Source organism: Triturus cristatus, chromosome 7 (genome assembly GCF_964204655.1).
Source record: "Triturus cristatus chromosome 7, aTriCri1.1, whole genome shotgun sequence".
Lineage (NCBI taxonomy): Eukaryota > Metazoa > Chordata > Amphibia > Caudata > Salamandridae > Triturus > Triturus cristatus.
In genome coordinates this window covers 189,584,648-189,602,663 of record NC_140590.1, presented here as the reverse complement: position 1 = coordinate 189,602,663, position 18,016 = coordinate 189,584,648, and the positions used below count along the sequence as shown (strand labels likewise).

The following is an 18,016-nucleotide window of genomic DNA, read 5'->3' as shown; positions in this document are numbered from 1 at the left end:
TGTGATGCGCTGTCTGTAAATGCGTTCCTCCCGTCTCCAAATCCTCAGACCTGCTGCCTGTAGACGTAGGCGCCTTGCAATCACATACAGGGCGGCCATGGTGTTCACGCTGTTGCATTTTGGGATTGCTTATATGCACTGTTGCTGATTACCACCTGCTTTCAATCTGTGTTAATTACCGACTCTTAAATACCGAATTTCAGGGATTTCTTAAATACCGAATTTACCTACATCTCTTTTCTCGTTTTACCACTTCATATTTACCGATTCGTAAAATATGTATTCGATAAATATGAATCGGTAATTTAGAATTCGGTAAATATGAATCGGTATTTACCGATTCATATTTACCGAATCCTTCTTTTTGGCCTCCTACATCTCAATTGGCTAAATACCGGTCGGTAACGGGATATTTACCGAATTTTGGCCGTTACCGACCGGTATTTAGCTACCTACATATGGCCCCAAATCTTGTCATACAATCAAAGAGATTAATTTGAATCAATTTATCGTCAAAAGATCAAAGATTCACAGATACATCTCTATTATGCATTTTGCAACTTTCAAAATGTAGGTGCAGTAGGGGTGATAAGTGCTAAAGGTGGGATTAGTGCAAGTGATATTGCAAGGGAAAGGTTGTGCATAAATATACATCAATATACAATTGAACGAAACCTAACCAGCCACATAATTGGCACAGACAATAAATGAAAAATCATAAACAACTGCCGCAGTTAATTAATCACTGTCATCCAGGTATTGATACATAATGAAAGAAAAGTCAACGTTTTGACCCCTTCATGGTCCAGCCAACTGAAAGTCTTGGAGGTGGGGTCTTCTTCAGGATGGGTGAGTAAGTGTCGGGGATGTGGGAGCACCTAGAGGTAAAGTTGGAGAATTACTGCGGTGTGTCAAGGGGAGGGAGCAAATCCAAGGGGTATGTAACAAGAAGTATAATTTACTAGCAACAGCAGGGGTCACTCCTGCCGGAGATTAACACTGTGGGCCTGATGGGCTCCTACATGGTTGGGGAGACAGAAAAGGGACAAAATGCTAGGGTCTAAGTTCCACTAGGCATAAAGGAGTACACTAAAAAGGGAAAGCCTATATACTCACTAAGTTGGATTAAAGATGTGGCACATAGAGTCTGAGTCAACTATGAGAGACTGAATTTAGCAGTATTAAGGCCATATGTTCAACAGTAACCTATACCTAAAGGGGAAAGGGAAGAAAAGAGAAACAGAAACGGAGAAACCACATTAAAACCACATGATACAATGTTGGTTAACCACGCACGAATAATCTGAGTAATTAATATGAGCGGTATGGGTTGAAACCTGGATGGTTATAACCGTCCAGAAAAGTGACGCGCTAACAAATAGCTAACTAAAAAAGTTACAGTCAAGGACGGTAACAGAGACTTTTGCGCCGTGTGTTACCGAGTAGTGGCAGAGCCGGATCGGCGGCATGCAAGATGTACTTCCAAAGTATGTTATTAAAATGTTAATAAAAGGTTACGTGCAGATTGGCCATGCGGGCTCGATGAATAAAAACAACCGCGAGTGTTAAGAGTGATATATAACATCCAGGTGGGCAGTGAGCCTAATGGAACAGTATGCGTAATTACTAATTAATGGTGTTGAAAAACTTCAACAAATAGCAATTAGTCAAAGCCAATTGACAGAGACGGACTAACCGTATATACACAAAGCCAACAAACGTCGTGTTCAAGGCAGTGGCGTACAGGTTGAAAATCAACAGAGAGTGGCGCGCGTATGTCAAATACACGGTCAAACAAGTTGTCAGAGATGTGATCGTCCGTATGTGACCTAGGGAAACGCTACACAGAAGAATGTATCGTGTACGTTAAAAGCTACGAGTGCGCGAGAGCGTGCGAAGTTAGTATCTGCACAAACGTGATGATTAGCATGGGAAACAAAAGACGTGACATACCTCTCGGGGAAGCGTCGAAGAATCTGACAGCTAACCCTGGTTGGAGTCACGTGAGCACTTGAATAGATTTGCATACAAGGCGTTTGTAGCAGGGGGACCTTGTTGCTCAGGAGATCGATCACAAGGGGCAGTACATCGATCCCAGAGCTTGGAGAGGTGATGTATCAGCACTATAGTTGAGGTTAAAAACCAAGGCGGTGATGACTTGGAATTGACAAGATCATGAAGGTTAAAATCCCTAGTGCATTGATCTTAATAATACAGCCTGTCTGACCAGGTAATTCACATTCTGGTTTATCTCGTTTGAAGAAACGTGCATTATGGCCACACACATGTGTCATATGGACGTGCAAAATGAACCAAGTTGGATGATGGGACTCCGCTTGTAATGTATAGCTACAATAACTGGCTACATAAAGGTAGCGCACAATCTACTGGTTGATAGTACCAGATATTGAGATGCATCTAATAACTAATTGTGTGTAAATTAAAGGCCTGTTTGACCTGGTAAAATCACCTTCTAATATGCATCGTGTAAACATTGTGATTAAACGCTGCACGCTGGCTACTAAAGGTAGCGCACAATCTGTTGCTTGCTACCACCGGATACTGGGATTGCATCTAATATCTCATTGTGCATTAATAAAAGAGCCTGTCTAACCTAGTTAGTTCACAATCTAGTATTCATCGTGTAAGCTTTACAATCAACAGTGGACGCCAGCCTTGTGTGAGCATGTAAGATCTACAACAAATGAATGGTGTAATTACATTTGGAACGTATGACCATAACAGCTGTCTACTGTGGGTAGCGCACAATCTGTTAGTAGGTACCTCTACATAAGGAAATCACACTTATTAAAATGTGGAAGAAGAAATTGCGCATCATGGCATGGTATATTACAGAACAAGGAGATTATCCAGGTTAAACTCTTCAGCGGTGCCTGCAAAGGAAAGGAGGAAGTTACGGGCCACTTAATAAAGAGAGCTGGGCGTATGAGGACTCTAATTCATTTAGGCCATCCTGTACAGACTTGAGATGGTCCATCCATTTACATTCTCTGGAGTTAAGTATTAGTCCCAGATCCCCACCCCGTGTTCCCAAGGAAACTGTTTCAATTATCAGCCACTTCAAGGAATCTGGGGGATGGTTAGATGTTTGGAAATGATCGACCATGGGGGCGCCCACGGTTCCACATCTTATCCTGCTACAATGCTGCAGGATTCGGCATTTTGCCTTTTGGGTTGTTTATCCTACGTAGATCTTATCGCAAGGACATATGATCGCATAGATGACATTTTTTGTATTGCAATTCGTGTGAGTTCTTAGATCTACTGTGCAGTTGCCGTGACAGAACTTTTTGGTTTCCTATTGTGAGGTGACAGGCCTTGCATTTCCCACACTTGAAACGTCCCACTACTTCGGGAAGATGCCACATTGATTGTATAGTCGGCTGTGGCGGTATTTCCAAGAAGAATTTGACCTCGTGGTCACGGATATTCTTGCCCTTCTTAAATGAGTGCATAGGAGGTTCTGGAAGTTGTAGCTCTCCTGCAACTAAGTGCCAGTGTTTATTGACAATCTGACGAATCTCGCTACTCCGTGTGTTAAATGTAATTACACAAATCATCCTGTCTGTGTGTTGAGGGCGGATCTTGGGGATAAGGAGCATCTCCCTGTGATTATGCCATGCTCGCTTTCTGGCCCTTTTGACCAGCCGTTTGGGGTAGCCACGTTCAACCAGTCGATGGATTAATTTGTCTGATTCCTTGAAGAAATCATCCTTCTGGGTGCAATTTCTCCTGATCCTTAGGAACTGGCCAAATGGTAAGTTATCACATAGTGCCCTGGGGTGATGGCTAGCATACCTCAGCAGTGTGTTTCTTTCCGCAGGTTTACGGTATAAGGTAGTGTACAAGCAATCACTGGTGGCTTTGATGGATATATCCAGAAAATCAATGGTGGATTTGTCCTGATAAATAGTAAACCGGATATCCATCGATCTCGGATTTAGCAAATCGAAGAAATTTCCGAGTTCAACGGAACTCCCAGACCAGACCATGAACACGTCATCTATGTAACATTTCCAGCAGGCCATATGATTTCTAAAGGGATTCAAGATGTTGAAGATGTAATTTTGTTCAAAATCATCAATGTAGAGGATGGCTAAGTCAGGAGCAAAGCTTGCACCCATAGCCACGCCTTTGGTCTGCATGTAGTACTCACTTTGAAAAAAGAAGAAGTTTTGAGTCATGGCTATCTCTAGTAGTTGAATAATGAATTCAGTTGGGACCCGTACGGGTGATGTCCTCATATTCAAGTATTTGGCCATCACTTGAAGTGCATGTTGCTGTGGAATGCTGGTGTACAGCGAGACGATATCCATAGTGACAAGGATTTGCATGCTCGGGTCAAAGGGCATGCCATCAACAAGATTGATTACTTGCATGGTATCCCGGAGGTAAGATTCAATCTGCTCAGCCAGTGGTTTAGGAAAAAATCAACATATTTACACAATGGTTCCAAAACCGATCCACATCCTGAGACAATCGGTCGACCTGGTGGTTGTTCCATATTTTTATGGACCTTGGGTAGGGTATAGATAGTTGGTAGACGTGGTTGTTTCTGGCCAGATCAATGCACTAGGGATTTTAACCTTCATGATCTTGTCAATTCCAAATCATCAACGCCTTGGTTTTTAACCTCAACTATAGTGCTGATACATCACCTCTCCAAGCTCTGGGATCGATGTACTGCCCCTTGTGATCGATCTCCTGAGCAACAAGGTCCCCCTGCTACAAATGCCTTGTATGCAAATCTATTTAAGTGCTCACGTGACTCCAACCAGGGTTAGCTGTCAGATTCTTCGACGCTTCCCCGAGAGGTATGTCACGTCACCATGCTAATCATCACGTTTGTGCAGATACTAACTTCGCACGCTCTCACGCACTCGTGGCTTTTAACGTACACGATACATTCTTCTGTGTAGCATTTCCCTAGGTCACATACGGACGATCACATCTCTGACAACTTGTTTGACCGTGTAATTGACATACGCGCGCCACTCTCTGTTGATTTTCAACCTGTACGCCGCTGCCTTGAACACGTTTCTTGGCTTTGTGTATATAAGGTTAGTCCGTCTCTGACAATTGGCTTTGACTAATTGCTATTTGTTAAATTTTTTCAACACCATTAATTAGTAATTACGCATACTATTCCATTAGGCTCACTGCCCACCCGGATGTTATATCACTCTTAACACTCGCGGTTGTTTTTATTCATCGAGCCCGCATGGCCAATCTGCACGTAACCTTTTATTAACATTTTAATATCATACTTTGGAAGTACATCTTACATGCCGCCGATCCGGCTCTGCCACTACTCGGTAAAGCACAGTGCAAAAGTCTCTGTTACCGTCCTTGACTGTAACTTTTTTAGTTAGCTATCTGTTAGCGCGTCACTTTTCTGGACGGTTATAACCATTCAGGTTTCAACCCATACCGCTCACATTAATTACTCGGATTATTCATGCGTGGTTAACCAACATTGTATCATGTGGTTTTAATGTGGTTTCTCCATTTCTGTTTCTCTTTTCTTCCCTTTCCCCTTTAGGTATAGGTTACTGTTGAACCTATGGCCTTATTACTGCTAAATTCAGTCTCTCATAGTTGACTCAGACTCTATGTGCCACATCTTTAATCCGACTTAGTGAGTATATAGGCTTTCCCTTTTTAGTGTACCCCTTTATGCCTAGTAGAACTTAGATCCTAGCATTTTGTCCCTTTTCTGTCTCCCCAACCATGTAGGAGCCCATCAGGCCCACAGTGTTAATCTCCGGCAGGAGTGACCCCTGCTGTTGCTGGTAAATTATACTTCTTGTTACATACCCCTTGGATTCGCTCCCTACCCTTGACACACCTCAGTCACCCACCTTTAGCACTTGTCACCCCTACTGCACCTACATTTTGAAAGTTGCAAAATGCATAATAGAGATGTATCTGTGAATCTTTGATCTATTGACGATCAATTGATTAAAATTAATCTATTTGATTGTATGACAAGATTTGGTGGTGTCCTAATCCTTTCTGGTATTCTAATCATGAATGTGATGTTGTTATCTTGTGATCAATTTCCACTGTGACTAATTCTTTGTGCACCCCTATTAACCCGAGTCCAGTGGTCTATCGGGTCACCCCTTTGATACTTAACTCGTGGAATGCTTGTAGGCACACTATTGAGTATCAGCCTTATGGTGTAACTTGACATGTTCAATTGAAACTAATTTATTGTCTTTGCAACCAGGCAGAGGAGGTACGAGCACAGTGTTGGTGCCTTTTAGACCAAGGACTGGAACCGGAGCACGGTATATGTGACCAAATTCTTTCTTGTTCACCACATTTTTTCCCAAACCAGATCACCAAATTTAGGAAGCCAGACAGAAACCGGGACCATTATTGCTGTATCCGTTGGTGAGGGCAAATTGGTTTATGCTAGATCATCCTGATTATTTTGTGAATCCTGTAACATAGCACAATGGTTATCTATGTCAAATGTTGTGGCCAACATTTTAATGCCATAGAGCATTTTGTATGGGGTCCGCCCACACAGAGGTCTTCTAGGGAGGTTATTTAGTGCATGTTGAACCCCATAGGGATGAGTCAACCAGCCCCAGCCTGTACCTAGTACCCTAGCTGTTAAAGATTTCTTTGAGTCACGGTTCATCTGCTCCACAACAGAGTTGCCCACAGGCAGATATGGAGATGAGAAATGCATCTGCACTACTACTGACTTCAATGAATCCCGATAAGCCTTAGAGGCAAAAGCCAGACCTTGGTTAGAATGGAATGTGCCACAGAATTAAGTCCAGACAAAGACATGCAAATCTTTTATAACAGTACGAGCATCACACAGCACGGCGGCCAAACCCAGAGTAACCTAGTGCACGAATACACTGCAACCAAAATATATTTGAAAGCATTTTCTGATGTCAAAGGACTTCAGTGATCAAGATAAATTCAACCAAAATTTTGACTGGAAACTAAAACTGAGTATGTGGTGGATGGGAAATAGTGGAAGGTTTAATTTGTTGATAAATGTCACAGGAAAGAACATATTGACTAGTTTGTTGATATAATCCTCACCACCAATACCTTTGCTGTATAAAAGAAATTGTGACCGACACCGCCGCATGCTCGGAGGCTATTCCTTCATGGATGGCCACAATCAATGAAAGTCTGCGGTCCTCGTTGGGAATCAAGCGATCACCAACTGAGGGAATAGTCACAAACGGAACCAGATCAGTGGTTAAATGAAAAGAATAACGTGAAGGAGAACCCTGGGGAAACATTGTTCCCTCCTTCGTCACAGTAAAAACTGTTAAAATATCATCATCATATTTAGTCATGGACTTTGTAACAGCTACTACGGCGCATGTGGCTATTGCAGATTTGGCTGTCTCATCAACCATAGATTTGCCAATAGTGCGTGCTCCCACACGCTGATGGCCTATCGTATGAATAACATGTGTGAGTGGCAAACGGTCTTTAAAAGCTGCCACTTGGACCCAAAACTTTTTATTCTTTATTGCACTACCTTTGGAATCACGGAAATCATTCTGTTTCCAAACTAACAAGTTCTCAATAAAAAATTGTACACAGTAGAAGGAATCACACACTACAAGTGTAGACACACCAGGGTCAGCAAACTCAAGGGCTAACAATAAAGCTTGTAACTCGGCCAATTGTGCCGTGCAATCCCCAAGTGATTGTGTGCGAACCAGGGAGGATTTAAAATCACTGCCCACTATTTTGCTAGCCACAATAGAGCATACTGCAGAATAAGCATGTTTAGAACCAATAGCTGGCTGTGCAGACCCATCAGTGTAAATGATACATTTGCACTGGTCAAGAGAGAGTAGGGACATAGGAAGAGGAGGAACCTGTTCATATTGCAAAAACTCTTGTGTCTGCAAAGAAGGATCAAAGATGAAACCGACGTCAATGAACTAGCCCATTGTATCCAACGAGGATGCAGAGCTTTAGAATATGGTTCACTAGCCCTTTTGACAGCTTCTAAGGCGGGTACAGGCAAAAACTGTGCCAGAGAGTGTTTCTTTAGAATCGCCATCTGCACCGCTGTTAAAAAATATAAAATGCGATTTATAGGCTATGGGAACTGTGCCCACTTCATTAAAAGTCACGCAGGTGAATCCTAATGTTCCTGTAATTGAGCACATTTCTCCAAAAAGTGGGGTGCTACTCCCCTGCCCTCATTAGTCAATCTGTAACCAATAAAAATAACTGCCAAAAAGGCAATATGTGATTAAGAAAAAATTAATTTGTAACCTGAAGTTGCAAAATCCGTAATAATGCGATCCACATGCTTGAGATGTAGATTTAGGTCATCATCAGTCAAGTAAATGTCATCGATGTTTGAAAAGCCATCAGGCTCAAGGTCGTGTAAAATCGACACAATGCATGCCACAAGAATCCCGGGACAATTCTTTTACCCCATAGGCAATCTCGCATAACATCTCTGATTGCTGAGAGTGCTGAATGCGGTCTTGTCACGGCTTTCAGGATCCAAAGAGTGGCTGTAATAAAACATTGGACATATCCAATATAGTTTTGAACTTCTTTCAGACAATGTTGTTTACCAGAGCAGAGCTATGTGTATTCTGTACTGCAAAGGTGAACATGACTGTTCAGATATCTGTAGTCTAAAAATATGCTATATGAACCATCTGGTTTGAATATTCGAAAAAGAGGATTATTCATAGCAGAGACACGGGTTCAATTACACACTGATATTCCAATTAGGGTGAGTTTCACTAACAGACTCTTTAGCATCTCGTTTCATGGGATATTGCTATTGGGGCTGAGGTGAAGATCGTAAAGGGATAACATGCAACGGTGAATGCTTATCCCATCCCGCTTGATTTTGATATAGGAGCAGGAGCTAAGGCTAAAGCCCACTCCGAAGCACAGGCTTGTTTAGTCTCCTCTGGGACATCTTGTGAAAAAGATGGTAGGATTACATCCTCGCCCCTAGAGGAAGCTAAGACAACAGGTGGAGGCCAAGCAACCTCGCAAGCAAAATGTCATAGGAAGACGTCAAATTGTCCCAAAAGACTGCCTTTATAGTGCATTCAATGTCACCTTCAATTTGAATGTTCACATCATAGAGTCTATTGCTTGGGGCAACGCAGGTGCTCGCAGTTTCAACAGCTATAAAAGTGTCATTTGCTTTCGCCTCCAGAACCTGGTGGAGTGTCTTCCAAACTATGGTGACCTCCGCTGCGCTGTTGAGAGGGTTCTCACCGTCTGGGGCATACTCTACAGTCAAAGCAGTAACTTTTTTCTTCTGAAATCGGGCACGATATTGAGGTGGTTCCTCCCATTTGACTTTCATGTCAAACTGGTTCTGTGGGTCTTGCCTTTGTTGCGTGGACTCACCCTGTCTACGATCCTGTAGTCCCCCTTCACCAAACTGTTGATCCGATGATTCCTGATAGGAACGAGGAGAACAGGGATAAGGAACCTGGAATCTCTCAGGGGTATTAATTTTAGAGCGGTCATGTAAATCATATAAACGCTCGGAAACATCGAATGGTGGTGAATCAGCACAAGACCTAGGTTTCTGCATAATTTTTTCCATTGCCTTTTCTGAAAGATTGGACGCCCCTGCTTGTCAGGAGAGGATTTACTATTAAATTGTCTGACTCCCAAATTATTGTGTCCCAGATATGTATAGACATTTGCAATAATAATCAGCAACTGTTGCTAACAATCAGTGTTAGCCACTGCCGCAAGGTGTTGGCAGACCTGACAGCAAACTGTTTCACCTTTGATGTAGACAGAATCATATTGGAGACAATAGGGAAAATTCCCACTAATTTCATCCTCAAATCAAGGGCTGGACCAGCCCTGTGTTCATCCTGTACGTGTTTCAAAACACTTGGCAGAACGCTCATGGAGCAAAAACAGTCCCCCAGGTGTTGCAGTTCACTAAACGAGGAATCAGGCGATTTGGCAAAGACATTGTAAGGACTCTATGTTTTTCAACAGGACTAGTGTGTGGGAAACAGCATCAAGCTGTTCAATTTTATGAATTACCCAAAGTGGTAGGTCCTCTTGATTTTGAGCATGTTTGCCCATCACTGAATTAATCATGACGGGACTAATCACAAGGCCTCCGCCATGCACAGGTGCCGGAGGCGCAGCTCCAGACAGAGTTACTGAGAAAAAACAAGAAACAAATTGCCATACCAGTCTATAGAGTTACATTACTTGTAGATATAGCAAACAAAGCTCAACCACAGTAACATTCAAATTGCTAGCATGTGGTGTGAAACCAGCCAAAACCGGCCGAGTGACCCCATCTATAATTAAGGGGCCCATATGAACAAGAGAGACAGGGTGAGGAAGGGCACCATTAAACCAAATAGTATGCTCCAAGGACATCAACAGAACTTCAAGTATTGCATCAGGAAGATTAGCTGCTGGAGGAGCAGCTACCGCGTAAGCATGAAAAAAATTATAATTAGCATCAACTGCTGGAAAGGTAACCCATGAATATAACAGTACGCTGGATCCGCCTCGACCACGAAGATAGTGGTAGCCCCCACATTGGGGACCCCATGCTTTGTCAAATGGTGTGTAACCGCCACCCGGCTATGTGCCGGAATAGCGACCGGTTGTGCCATGTCGTAAGTAAACAATAAACAAAAATGATAGCACGAAGAGGGTCTAAAAACCATTTAAAATTCAAGTTTGAAGAACCCAAAGAAATAGGAATACCCTCCAACTGCCGGAGGCAAAGCCCTCCCACCACAGATGTCTCCGTGAACCAGTGAGAGGGTAACATGGACAAGCAAAAGCGCTACTCAGGGGGTCTTGTGATTAAGTACCAGACCATACGTTGGTGGCGCCATGTTGCAGGGATTCTGTGCACCCACAGAACTATGCATAGGATTATAGGACCTTATTATATAGGGACTGAGTCATTCTACCACCTTAGTACCCATGAACCTAGGACCGACTAGTTATAGTGTCTTACTTGCCCTCCTACTCACTCACAAAGGAACAAGTGATTAGACACCCCAGAACACAACACTCCAGACTCTCTCAGGAATCATGGTTACAAGACACACCCTTTCACTCACACTCTTGTACTTGTCCACAGTAAGATCTGACAGAGACACAAACAAGTTTAAATATTTATTTTAACTAACGTGCTCTAATATGCAGTATACGTGCCACAATAAGCCGAAAAATGGCTATTCCCAATCCATTGAGTGCAATAGTAGGGAAAGTGTTGGATAGCAGAGGGCTAAAAATGACTATTTCCACTCCAGTGAGTGCAACAGTAGGGAAAGTGTTGGATAGCGGAGGGGTAAAAAGTTACTATTCCCACTCCAGTTAGTGCAACAGTAGGGAAAGTGTTGGATAGCGAAGGAATACAAATTAATATTCCCACTCCAGTGTGTGCAACAGCAGGGAAAGTGTTGGATAGGGGAGGGGTAAAACTGACTATTCCCACTCCAGTGAGTGTAACAGTAGGGAAATTGTTGGATAGCAGAGTCGTAAGAATTACTATTTCCACTCCAGTGAGTGCAACAGTAGGGAAAGTGTTGGATAGCGGAGGGGTAGCAAATATTATTCCCACTCCAGTTAGTGCAACACTAAGGAAAGAGTTGGATAGCGGAGGGGTAAAAAATACTATTCCCACACCAGTAAGTGCAAAAATAGGGAAAGTGTTGGATAGCGGAGGGGTAAAAATTTAAATTTCCACTCCAGTAACTTCAAAAATTAAAAACAAACAAAAATAGAAACATATCATAATGTTAAATAGAAATGACAAATACCTAGAAATGTTATATTAAATACATTTGAATAACAAATAACAATTTTTTATGAGAAATTATTTACAAACAAAAACGTTATTTAATACATAAATGTAATCTTTTTTATTGCCTACCTTATAACACTGCACAATTCACAACACACATCTATATTTAAAAAAATGTACCTCCATAATTAACATAACTACCTATCAATTAAAAAAATACTATTATTTAAAAAACAAATTAGAACAGATGAAAATTAATTAACTCCCCACACATTATCTCTATAAAACCAAAACTCTGACACACAACAAAACAGTTATCCTAATTAATTATTATTTGATAAATTAATATAACTCCTTAATAATGAATTAAAAAGAACTTACTTCCCACCCTTTACCACTAAAAACCCCACAACTCACACCTAAAATTAATAATGCATAACACGAATACGGTCAGCATAACAAGTAGTCTGTAATTCATAAAAGTAGCTGTCATAGTGAGAAATAGCGTAGCCTAACCTCCCTTCCCTTTCACAGTAGCAGGATGAATATATATATTAGAAGATCTCTGGGTGTTATTTGCAGACCTGTACCTCAGTCTATAGATGGTAGATCTACATCATAGGTGCTGGTATGCTCTTCTCCCTGGAAAGGTCCCTCTCCAGGTGTCTGCTACCTATCCATGTATTCCGATATGACCAAAGTACGTATTACCAAACAACAGCTGCTTCTGTATGTTTGTCTAGGTGCTAGGGCTTGCCCAGAACAGAGTAACAAGGGGCATTGCTGTTCGACCTTATTCACGATTTTCACGCTAAATCCCAGGAACACGCAAAGCGTAAACACACCAATAGTTTCCCATGTGAAAATATCAAAAAGGGATTTGCAAAATAAACTTGTGTAGTAATGTGCGCAAAGCAGCAGACAGTCTGCAACATGCTCACACCAACTTAGGGAAGACAACAATGTCCCCATGGGCCACGTGATGGTGGCAGTCCTTGAAAATTGGCTGAGCATTTAACGCCCATATCCTGAATAGAGCATGTCTCGCAGAGATAGCGCAAGCGCAGACTTGGCAAGACCTAAAGAAGATGGTTCATACACACTGGGTATATTATGTCTAAAACCAGATTTCTAACATATTTTTTCAACACTCTGTGCATACAAAGTTTTCATAAACATAAAGGAGATGGTGACAGCCAATAGTGCTAAACAATTGTGGCAAACTCAAACTCAAAGCACACATTCTTGCCTTGAGTTCATTGTAGTAATATTAAGCAAAGGTTAATACGCTATACATCCATAGAGTAGCAAAAAAAATGAAACTAAAAGATTATATTAACTAGGAAATTAAGAACTGAATCTATACACTGAAATGACCATATGGGGTACTATGAGTATGCAAAATTGGATATCAAAATGTTAATCATACTCTCGGAGCACTATAAGAACTAGGGGCCCGATTCACAGAACTAACTTAAGACCAAATCCTAAACTTACTACCATTTTCGTATTCACAGAAGGCACTTACTCATTTTGGTATTCACAGAAGACACTTACTCACTTCGGTATTCACAGAAGTTAGGAGTCCTAACTTTAGGACTCCTAAATGCCTTCTGTGAATACCGAAAGTCTTAAAATTAGGATTTTTCTCAGTTTAGGAGTCCTAAAGTTAGGACTCCTAACTTTACTACTACTAAACTGAGAAAAATCCTAATTTTAAGGCTTTCGGTATTCACAGAAGGCATTTAGGAGTCCTAAAGTTAGGAGTCCTAACTTTACTACTACTAAATTGAGAAAAATCCTTATTTTAAGACTTTTGGTATTCACAAAAAGCATTTAGAAGTGCTAAAGTTAAGAGTCCTAATTATACTACTACTAAACTGAGAAAAATCCTAATTTTAACGCTTTCGGTATTCACAGAAGGCATTTAGGAGTCCCAAAGTTAGGAATCCTAACTTCTGTGAATACCGAAATGAGTAAGTGCCTTCTGTGAATACCAAAATGAGTAAGTGCCTTCTGTGAATACCAAAATGGTAGTAAGTTTAGGATTTTGCCTTCAGTTAGTTCTGTTTTCCGGGCCCCAGAAATATCAAGCTTCTAAGTTAGTCCTTTTAGAAGATGAAAAACGTAATATAAGCCAGCTGTAAATCCAGAACTTAAAGTTGTGAATACAAGTGCTGACATCAACATAAGAAAATGTTTTTTGCAAAATGAACTGTATAGGATTCAAAACAATGGGCAGCTTACAATCAAGGGGCCTAAATGATACAATAGAAATGGCTTGCTTTTTAACTGTTGGTTGTGATACATTGGTAGCATTTTAATCTTTTTCAGCATTGCCTTTTAGATTACCCTTGCCATCTAGCTGTGCTGTTCTCTCCATACAGATTTGTGGCAGTTTACTTTAGTTATTATTGATGTGTACTCTTACTACATGGGTCTCATGGACATTCTTTCTCTCTCACCTGGTTTTTAAAATAGCTTTAGGTTTATTCACTTTTTATATTCACTTTTACTTGGGTTGTTGTTCTCTCCCATCTTCATACATAGCTAATTTTAAACTGAGATAGAATCCATTCAACAAACTCTTGTGATGTGCCTTTCCTTCTCTTTCATAGAGTTGGCAGTATATTCGGGTACTTGAATGGAAAGACTTCCATCAAATTGAGAGTATATTACTTATAACGTTAATAACAATGTCCAGTTTCTGACAGTGCTGAGTAGCTAGGAATACTTCAGTCCTTTCATTTTTCAAAGCCCGGAAATATGTATCCCCGTTTTACAGGGATTTTCACTTTCACTTCTCCCCTTTTCTAATTTGGAGCATGAGGATGGGGAACAGTAACATTTCCTGCAGTTCCTCATTTGCTTCCCATAGATTGAAAAAATTAAACTTCACTCATCCATAGATTTTGAAGGCCAGCTAAAAAATCACTAACCTCTTCAGATACACCTCGTTGGAAAATGATGGCTTGAGCACATTTTACAGAACAAGTGTACTTGTCTTCTAAACGTTTGCTTTTATACATTGCCAAAACCAATAGTTTACTTTTCACCCTATTTTCACAGATCCCTAAACATTCAGCAGAACCAACCTTAGCAGCTATCCGAGCTCACCACGAGCACGATATACTGATGTCACAGGCACACCTTCAAGAGGAACCACAGTTTACAAGATGGCCGCCCCCGGAAAGCATGGAAAAAGGTAATATGATGTGGATTCACTTTTAGCTAACATTTCAATTTTCAAATAACATTTCAAAATATATAAAGGGAAGACATACACTTACTTACTGCAACAAGTTATGGTGACCTTAGAAATAAATAGGACCATGTAATCTGAAAAGGGAGCCATCTCACTGCTCATAAATTAAGATAATAAATACTTGATGTTTTTAAGCAGCATGCATCCTATTAAAAACTGTAATCAAGGGGTTAAGATATTTCTCACCTACATATGTGAATGATGAAAGGGATAAACCATTTTTTAAAAGTCTTGAGTGTGATGCTTTAATGACACGTGCTATAAAATGATTTTCAAAGGTGAGGTTTTGGTTTATAAAATATGCTTGATGCAGAGACTTATGCTCAGATTGAAGTCTTTCACACTGATCACTAGTCTAAAAAACAGTATATGCCACTAACATGCATGAAAAGGGTGTATGTGCATGAGACATAGGTGACTGTATGAACCTAATGCCAAAAGTAGCAAGTGTGTCAGGGTTGAGGCAGAAATAAAACCCTTGTTCTGAGCTGTGACAGCATTTGATCCCGGTCCCAAGTTCTCCAGTTCCGGACCTTTAAAGAGGTTCAGCAAATTAGAGAGGTTCACTGATAGAATATCAACGCCCCCAAAATATCCCCATACACAAGTATCGAGTTTTAAATATCAATGTCAAAAATATCAACATCCTATATTTATGATTGCAAGTACAAAAATACCGGAAAAAAATATTGATGTAAAAAATATAGTTGTACAAAATATTGATTGTAATATATATATATATATATAAAAAATAATAATAAATATATTAAAGAATAAAATTAACCCAAAAAAATTAATTAGATTTAAGATACAATTTAACAAATGTAACAAATAAATGTAATTGAAAAAATAAACATACACATATAAAATGTAATAGATACATATATTTACTTTAAAACAATTATTAAACTATTTATTTTATAATTGTTTATTTAAACATTTACAAATAAATATAGATATATACATACACCAATAAAATAAAATAAAAAACATCATAGTATAAATTAAAACATTAAACTATTTAAAAGTCTTTAAACTTAAATTTTCCAACATAGGTAAAGTGTTGGATAGCGGAGGCGTAAAAATTACTATTCTCACTCCAGTGAGTGCAACAGTAGGGAAAGTGTTGGATAGCAGAGGAGTAAAAAATACAATTCCCACTCCAGTGAGTGTAGCAATAGGGAAAGTGTTGGATAGCGGAGGGGTAATCATTATTATTCCCACTCCAGAGAGTGCAACAGGAGGGAAAGTGTTGGATATCAGAAGGGTAAAAATTACTATTCCCACTCCAGTTAGTGCAACAGTAGGGAAAGTGTTGGATAGGGGAGGTGTAAAACATACTATTCCCACTCCAGTTAGTGCAACAGTAGGGAAAGTATTGGATAGCGGAGGGGTAAAACTGGCTATTCTCAATCCATTGAGTGCAATAATAGGGAAAGTGTTGAATAGCAGAGGGGTAAAAATGACTATTTCCACTCCAGTGAGTGCAACAGTAGGGAAAGGGTTGGATAGCGGAGGGGTAAAAAGTTACTATTCTCACTCCAGTTAGTGCAACAGTAGGGAAAGTGTTGGATAGCGAAGGAATAAAAATTAATATTCCCACTCCAGTGTGTGCAACAGCAGGGAAAGTGTTGGATAGGGGAGGGGTAAAACTGACTATTCCCACTCCAGTGAGTGTAACAGTAGGGAAATTGTTGGATAGCAGAGTCGTAAAAATTACTATTTCCACTCCAGTGAGTGCAACAGTAGGGAAATTGTTGGATAGCGGAGGGGTAGCAAATATTATTCCCACTCCAGTTAGTGCAACAATAAGGAAAGAGTTGGATAGCGCAGGGGTAAAAAATACTATTCCCACACCAGTAAGTGCAAAAATAGGGAAAGTGTTGGATAGCGGATGGGTAAAAATTAAAATTCCCACTCCAGTTACTTCAAAATTGACAACAAACAAAAATAGAAACATATCATAATGTTTGATAGAAATGACAAATACCTAGAAATGTTATATTAAATACATTTGAATAACAAATAACAATTTTTAATGAGTAATTATTTACAAACAAAAATGTTATTTAATACATAAATGTAATCTTTGTTATTGCCTACCTTATAACACAGCAAAACCAAAGGAAATCGCCATAAGTTGGCAGGGTATGCTCAGACGTGAGTCCCTTGCTCACTTTGCCACTGGATTCAAGCAAGCCTGGCTGAAGACGGCTGAAATGCCAGAAACCGGTCCTAGGAAGCTTGTTTCCGGTCCAGGGAAGACATGGCTTGGCAGTTCGGGCTGGACTGTTCCCATGAGGCACAGGGTCAGACTGATTTGCATATGGCCATGTCTGAACTGGGGTGGCAGAGTGGGCTAAAGAACGGTGATGGATTAAACTCAGATCAGTTGACTGGGGGTGAGTGCTTGCAATGTTCAACACTCCGTCCATCATTTCCTTTGGTTTTTGCTTTGTTCGCCATAAGTTGGCAGGGTATGCTCAGACGTGGGTCCCTTGCTCACTTTGCCACTGGACTCAAGCAAGCCTGGCTGAAGACAGCTGAAATGCCAGAAACCGGTCCTAGGAAGCTTGTTTCCGGTCCAGGGAAGACATGGCTTGGCAGTTCGGGCTGGACTGTTCCCATGAGGCACAGGGTCAGACTGATTTGCATATGGCCATGTCTGAACTGGGGTGGCAGAGTGGGCTAAAGAACGGTGATGGATTAAACTCAGATCAGTTGACTGGGGGTGAGTGCTTGCAATGTTCAACACTCCGTCCATCATTTCCTTTGGTTTTTACCTTATAACACTGCACAATTCACAACACACATCTAAATTTTAAAAAATTACTCCTCCATAATTAACATAACTACCTATCAATTAAAAAATACTATTATTTAAAAAACAAATTAAAACTGATGAAAATCAATTAACTCCCCACACATTACCTCTATAAAACCAAAACTCT

The 18,016-nt window shown here is 40.5% G+C and overlaps 1 protein-coding gene across 4 annotated transcripts in view; it reads left to right on the top strand.

Moving 5' to 3' along the window:
- HPN (hepsin) overlaps positions 1–18,016 on the top strand; it is a 445,048-nt gene that overhangs the window by 267,467 nt on the left and 159,565 nt on the right. For all 4 annotated transcript variants that reach the window (XM_085616009.1, XM_085616008.1, XM_085616006.1 and 1 more), the window contains one exon: positions 14,870–15,005. In XM_085616009.1, the coding sequence (XP_085472135.1) occupies positions 14,936–15,005 (70 nt within the window). In that variant the 5' untranslated portion in view covers positions 14,870–14,935. The remainder of the gene's footprint in view (positions 1–14,869; positions 15,006–18,016) is intronic.